The sequence below is a fragment of the Dysidea avara genome, chromosome 10 (assembly GCF_963678975.1).
Source record: "Dysidea avara chromosome 10, odDysAvar1.4, whole genome shotgun sequence".
NCBI classification, from domain to species: Eukaryota; Metazoa; Porifera; class Demospongiae; order Dictyoceratida; family Dysideidae; genus Dysidea; species Dysidea avara.
The window spans coordinates 21,969,464-21,977,365 of NC_089281.1; the positions used below are offsets into that span (position 1 = coordinate 21,969,464).

Sequence of the window (7,902 nt, forward strand, 5' to 3'; positions counted from 1 at the left end):
AATATGTAATATGTAACTAGTTACATTTAAAAAGTAACTGTCCCAACACTGACTTCGGTGCATAATGTTCAAATTTACTATGCAGCATTTCAAGCTAACTTGACTGATAAAAATACAACTATATTACATGTGTGTGCTTGCTTAAAGTATGCATAGTTCTATGATGATACACACACTTAAGGTGCAGTCCTATAATTCACAGTCCATTTTACAAAAGTACAGTGCAGATGAAAAATACAAGAGAATTATGATTTGCTTTTACACTGCTCACAGCATGGCTTCTCAACTAGTCGGTAGCGTAGCAAAGGCCCAAGATATTCAGGTATTACAGTTACACTATACTCACAACATTTCTTTTCGCAAATTCCTAAGTTATCAAGGTGACAAAATTCTTTCAAGCAAACTAAGTATGGGCACTCCGGACCACACATCCTAAATGAAACAGGCTTAACATCCAGACATCTATTATCATGTACTCTTGCATTTCCCATTTTGCATTCTAGTAATCTTCTACTCTCACAATCTTCATTGCACTAAAATAAAAGGAAGATTTTTATACTTTATTATTTTGTGTCTGTACTTACTTCACTCCATGGTGATGTAACCCATTTTGGGTTACACCCTGAAGTCTTGTAACAGCTCCGTACATATGATGGCATTGTTGAGGGATCACACTCTATCTGATCATCATCATTAGATATTTCTCTATCATGAATGCAGTACACACTTCTGTATTGATTTCCTTTTGCATAGCAGTTGGGTGCTTCACACTACAAATTAGTTGTAAAAACACTGGGTAAATATCACAACTAACAATGACATACTGTTGTATTCCATTCTTGTACAAACCATTTTCCACTACAGTGTACCCCACTGCAATTTCTCTGTTCCACTGGCTTGACATATTCACTGTTCTCAAAACATATTCTGTCCTCAACTATTCTTCCATCTTCAGTGCAGTTAACATTCCTGATTTGAATTCCAATTCCACATTTCATAGAGCACTACAGGAAGAAGATAAAATATAATGATTGCTTGTTGATGTTTAAGGGAAGAAATATCAAGAGTTCCATCGCTATATTTTCTTGGAAATAGATAAAGCAAACTAGGTCAATGCCAGAATAGAGTATCTGTATTCTGTAACATGTGTTGCAAAGCCATGTAATATAATGGAATTGAATAATGGCATTGAACAATGTTACGAGTCATGAAGATGTGCCTACATTCCTGCCCAGTCATACATATCTCAGTGCAAGAGTAGAGTATCTGCATTCTGCAATTTGTATTACAAAGCCAATTAAACTTTTTTATAATGGCTAAAAAAATTCAAGGCCATAGCATAATAGCTTTAAAAAGTTACACATGAGTCATGAAAGTGTGTCCACATTCTTGGCTTCCAGTCAGATACGACTAATAATTTACATTGCTCCAATCAGATGTAATCCATTTATAGGTGCATGAGTGTTCAGTACAAGAACGCTCAACAGCAGGTTTCATCAATAAACTGCAATTGTGTTTGTGTATCTTTCTTCTGTGAACATCCATGCAAGTAATGTTCCTTCTTTGAATTCCATTCCCACAGCCAGAAGAGCACTAAACACAGTAAAATTATATTTGCTATGGTTATTGCCTAACTTACCATACTCCATTGTCCACTGTCCCAATGGTTATGACAAGGGTGAGTGTTACATGTTTGTTGTGTTGCTGGTTTTGTTATGTTATCACACTCCCTTGGAGTTGGGACTGGAGCTAGTTCAAGACGATACATGTGTGCACAAATAGCATTCCTCCTCTTGTGTCCTCCACCACAACTCTTTGAACAAGGTGACCAATCAGAAACTTGCCATCTAGATGTGAATATTTCTTTTTTGGTATGTACAATTCAATCATCAATATGTATTAACTATTATCATTGGTTGTGTCTTGTATTGAGGTAATGCATTACAATACAGTTTATTTGGAGTGTTTGACCCTTTTTTACATCATACCAAATGTTTCTAATAGCAAATGCAGCATGTACCATATGAATCCATTGTCTGCTGTAAGAAATGGGCAAGATGTCAGAGAAGTATAATCACAGGCTAATCTAAACTGAGCAAGGGAGATTGCCAGCCCCCCCCCCCCCCCCCCCCTAACCTACATTTTGTTTCCTGGCCTTTCAGGATAAGATTCACACCAAAACAGACTGGAAACTCTCACCTGATTAAAGCATAACCAATATCCATAAAAAAACTGCACTTTACATGTGGAAAAATTGCTTGCTATAATTATATTGAGAAATAAGTGTGCCATGACCAAGATACCCTAATAGAAATATGGCTGACACAGGTACAATTCTTGGATTCCAGGTTTGATACTAAATCCCTTTCAACAATAACCAACTTTTGGAAACTACATCCTTATAAAACAGCTAATATTGCATGGGAAGTAAACTGACTCAAAACAACATTACACAACAACTGATAAATTATCAGATTGGACTCACTCAGAGGGACAAGGTGGCTGATCACAAAACTGGATAACAGGTTCTAATGCTTCCATTGACAGGCCATTACATTGAGAATATGGAACCCTCATCTGAGTTTGTACCTGCTGACAGTATATTTCTGATCTTTGTGTTCCTAAAATCCATCAAGTTATACTGAACACTATATCCAATGAGTTATTTATCTACCTCTTCCACAAGTTTGGCTGCAAGAAGTGAAGTCATTTCCAACAACCCACTGATAAGGATTATTGCCATTATCTGGACACGTCTGTAAGTACAAATCATTCATAGCATACAAAACAAAGCTAATTATATTTTTTTCTGCATATTATGTTGTATATCATAATGGTTGTGCCCTTGAAACAATCAATGGAAATTGCAATAATATTAATACCACAAGTGTAATGCTCTGTTGGTACTAGATATTCAACACTGTAGCATGTAACAAATGATACAGTATGCAAATACATCCAGCTGGTATATATATATATAGCAGCCTGGTTTTGGATGCCATGGTCCTGTTAATGCTTGCTTGTGTAGCTGCACTAAATTATTGTGGTATTTAGTGCCAACAACTATATACTTTGACTATTAACTTGCCTACACAGTGGGAGAGAAGGTATCCAATTACAACATAGATGTATTATGCTGTAGGTATCTTATATGTAATTGAGTCAAAGGTAGCTAATGCATATTAAGTCTAATTTGTTGACCACCTGGACTGACATTATAAAGTAAATTACTATACATGTAATTTGATATGGCCTTTCACATATGCTGATACAAGCCTTGTAATTTGAATACAGTGGGCACTGTAGGTCATTTCCATGGTAATACACCAGCAATCCAGCTTGTCCACACATTAGGAAAAGAATGGGCATGTAATTGCTATACATGATACATAAGTCCTAGCCTTTATAACTTTACATAACTATTATTACTAGCATGCAAACATGTGCTTAAAATACTTACTACACATTACCCATAGACGTACCATCACATTGCAAACTCTGTATTCCTTTTGTGTTCCATTGCAACCAGCATTTCTAAAATAAAATTATGTATTGGAATGTCTATATATATACGTAACACTGTTTGCAAATATAAAACATATAAACTTACTGGCAAGGGACAATTCTCTCCTCAACTCCCATACCACAAGTTCTAGAGCAGATACTCCATTCATCACTCAGAGCCTAAAATAATAAAACAGTCTTTACATAACTGCTTAAAATTGTAAATGACGATGTCATAAACTGCAAGCACATGTATATGCACACTTACTGTTTCAATAACAGAAACAAAAATACCAAATAAGAACACCTGCTTGTAAAATATTATCATTTTCTTTCTGCACATTTGAAAGAGTACAACTGAAATACCACTCGGTATGATAGCTAGCTACCTTTTATACTTAGGAAGCCTGATAAGTTCTACTTATTGGTTACCTGGCAGTTAAGAATTTATAGTCAAGGGATGTATGCATTATAAAAAAAAACTCCCACCTAAGAATTAGCTCTATACACTTGCAAAAACACATGAAGTTTCTATAGGCTCATGAAAATCTGATAAGCTATTAAAGGTTTGTTTCTTACTATAACTGTCTTATTATATATGTAATTTGTATACTTGCTGGTCAACATAAAATGACTTAAAGTTGGTAGGGCTGCAGTTATGAAGGGAAAGAAGTGTCTAATCCATCACAAGTTGAAGTTGAACAAGTCGGTGCTGTTAATCACGATCATGTCACATGCACACAGACACATGTGTGTTCATATTGGTGGTATTGTACATGTGATCACTGACACCTAATCTGTTGTGAATAACTTATAATATGTTGTAAATATTTCAATTTGTTACATGGGTAGATATTGTACACAGTAAGCCATAAATTATATTCATGTTGATGATGCATGTTTTATATGAGTGAACATAATATAGTACCTTTTACTGTGTTAAGTATATTATTGTATATGTTGTAATCTACACACACAAGTTTTTATGTGAGCTTGGGTGTCACTAGAATGGTTGTTATAATTTTTCATCCTCTCTATATAGTAGTGTGCAGATAATATCTCAAACTAGTGATAATAGGAAACCTCATAAAGTTACAGCATTGCAAGGATGGGTGGTTGAATTGTTTTTGCTTATCCCTGGAGGAAAGTACAACAAGATTCCCACCCTGTCACGCACTGAGATGCTGTAGAGGTCAGATTCAGCAGGGGCGTACCGAGGGGGGGTTTCCAGGGGTTTCAGGAAACCCCTTTGGATTTTACACACTACTTGAAACGTTAAGAAATTGAAGCTTCAGGTTTCCAGAATTTGGAATCTATCATGGAACAGGACACATTTTAAACTTTTATCTTAGTTAAATAATAGTTTCTAACATGATAGCAACACTTATAGCATTGTTCGGAATTATGATTTAGGTGAAAAGATCGAGATACTCTAATAGAGCAGTCAGGTAATATAAACTACTCTAATATAACAGTCACTTAGCTGTAATGGAAACCCTTTTTCAAAATTCCTGCGTACGCCCCTGCAGACAGTGCAGAGCTCTACATGGTGAAGTAGAGAGTTTATGGTGACAATCTCTATACTAAATGATATAAAGTCTCATAGTGTAGAGCTTCTTCCATAATTTCGTAGGAGGTCTCTGCAGTGGTCAGTGCATATTGCTCTGCATGGGGTATAGTTATAAGGCAATTGAGGAAGCTTGGTGTAGAGCCTCCTACGTACATGATGTAGTAGGGAGTTGATTCTTTAGTAGTAACTGCATAGTGTAAATTACCCTACCCTCTCCTATATGCATGGTTATGCACTATGAGAGGGAAGTGGTGCTGAGCTCCATACATGACATAGTAGAGAGTTTAATTTTTTTCCTCCAATTTGTCCCCTGCCCTCTCCTACATGGTAGTAGGAAAGTTGTAGGATAATTTATGTTTAAGTCGGTATTGTGGTAACAGAAGTTTTCTCTATTCACCAAGTAAGTGATATTCTAGTTTGTAGATGGACTATACGACAGTACCACCAAGCGCATCCTCCAAGTCGTTTTTATTTCAGTATTCAGTGGAATACTGCATAAAGGACACCTTGGATCGTAGACACCTTTATCATCAGGATACTTGTCCGTGGTCTCAGTTTAGTTAATATTCATCAATACAGACCCCTGACTTCAGCATAGTCACATTGTGTCCAGAATAAAGGGACTACACCATAAAATAAAATATGTTTTATCCTGGTGAGTATGTGGAAGCCAATACTGACTTTATAGTAGCTATAGAACTATCCACACTGCAACTATATCTTTGTACATACATAACAAATACTGCACCATGGGTGCTAACATGTTGTCAGTAGGTAATAAATGTTGACTGAAGGTTTCTACAGTATTGTTATGAAACATTATGTAACGTTGTATTATACTAGTTGAACAATTTAGGTTTCACAAGTGTCACTTGATGAGTTCAGAAAGTGCATATCTTTCTTTAGAGGCTCTAACAATTAAGAGCTGTATACAATCACCATACCAGGCTGGTGAACTGGAATGGTGAAATGTGTACCCCAAAGCCGGCCTATGGCCGGCTTTGGGGACTTTTTAACCTATCTTTTTTTTCTTTATATACCACAGGAAGAAGAAAAGATGAAACAGATGTTAAATACTTTAAATATTTCTGATTTTATCAGTAATGTACATATTATATATATAATACATATATTAATCCTTCTAGCTGATCTCTCTACAGAATGACTTGTTTCCAGCTGAACCATCTACAGGGTGATTTGTTTGCAGCTGAACTCTCTACATGGTGGTTTCTTTGTAACTGAACTCTCTACAAGGTGACTTCTTCTAGCTGATCTCTCTACTGGGTGATTTGTTTGTAGCTGAACTCTCCACAAGGTAACTTCTTCTAGCTGATCTCTCTACAGGGAGATCTGTTTGTAGCTAAACTCTCTACAGGTGATTTGTTTGTAGCTGAATTCTCTACATGATGGTTTCTTTGTAGCTGAACTCTCTACAAAGTAACTTCTTCTAGCTGATCTCTCTACAGAGCGATTTGTTTGTAGCTGAATTCTCTACAGGGTGATTTGTTTGCAGCTGAACTCTCTACATGGTGGTTTCTTTGTAGCTGAACTCTCTACAAGGTGCTGAACTCTCTACAGGGTGATATTTTCGTAGCTGAACTCTCTACAAGGTAACTTCTTATAGCTGATCTCTCTACAGGGTGAATTATTTGTAGCTGATCTCTCTACAGGGTGATTTGCTTGTAGTTAATCTCTATATGGGTTACTTGTTTCTAGCTGATCTCTTGAATTCTCTTAAGGGGGCTGCTCTATTAGGATGACTGCTCTATTAGAGTATCTCGATCTCGCACTTGCTACACCAAGTTGGATTTCGTGTTATAACTCTGTGGTTTTAAGTCTGATTCTTCTACACCATTGAAGAGCCTTTCTAAGATGATTACTCCATCTGTACAGCGATTTTCAAAGTATTACCCCAAGCGGTTTATCCGGTAGGCGTGGCAAGTAGTCGTTTTTTATTAGTTAATCTCGCGATTGCGTAATCGTTTCACACTGTTGGGTTTTTCGTTGTATCTTCGTGGTTTTTAGCTCGATTTCTTTCAAACCACAAAAGGTTTGAGGTTCAATAGTTAACCTATTCACCCACCGATTTCAGCTTCTTCCCATACGCGGTTTACCCTGTAGGCGTGACAACATATTGGTGTTATTTTTCATGAATAATCACTAATACCTCTTTGCCTGTTTATCGTATTCCAGCCAAACTTGGTACTAAGATGCGCCTTTATACCCTCTTCTGTGTGCTAAATTTCAAGGCAATCGGATATGGAGTTCGAGTTTTATGGCAGATTTTGTAAGGTTACGAAAAGATGAAGAAAAAGAAGAAAAAAACGAAGAAACTAAGCCACTTTTTGAAGTCGCACATCTCGGGAACGGTTGAAGCGATTTCGCTCAAATTTGGTATGTAGAGTACTGAAGTTGGCGGGCGTATCCACAGCAAAAATTGTCTTGTTTCGATAAGGCAGCACAGAGCTACGGAGGTGCGAAAATCGCGTTGCGCGCCGGCTTCTTGGGCCGCACGACACATATATACCGTGTATCTTGATTTTCTCTGCATATATAATGTGACTGCACAGTAAAAACAAAGTAGTGAACGTCACTACTAATTAGTAGTGAAACCTCTCACTATTTTTGTGTAGTGACGTTCACTACTTTTTTGTAGTGAACGTCACTACAAAAATGTAGTGAACGTCACTACTAATTGTAGTGAACGTCACTACAAAAATGTAGTGAACGTCACTACCAACTGTAGTGAACGTCACTACTTGCAGTGCCATTAGTAGTGAACTTCACTACTGTTTTACAGTGAACGTCACTACTTATTTGCAGTGATT

General features: G+C 36.8%; 1 protein-coding gene across 1 annotated transcript; it reads right to left on the reverse strand.

The window, feature by feature from the left end:
* LOC136268977 (thrombospondin type-1 domain-containing protein 4-like) lies at positions 1 to 3,850 on the reverse strand. The gene is made up of 10 exons (XM_066064447.1): positions 3,773 to 3,850; positions 3,611 to 3,684; positions 3,483 to 3,534; positions 2,675 to 2,756; positions 2,486 to 2,621; positions 1,640 to 1,847; positions 1,423 to 1,593; positions 825 to 1,004; positions 585 to 770; positions 1 to 533 (listed from the first exon to the last, which is right to left on the reverse strand). Exons 1-10 carry the CDS (start codon positions 3,845 to 3,847, stop codon positions 246 to 248), a joined length of 1,452 nt encoding a protein of 483 aa, XP_065920519.1. The 5' UTR covers positions 3,848 to 3,850; the 3' UTR covers positions 1 to 245.
* Between the last annotated feature and the right edge of the window lie 4,052 nt (positions 3,851 to 7,902).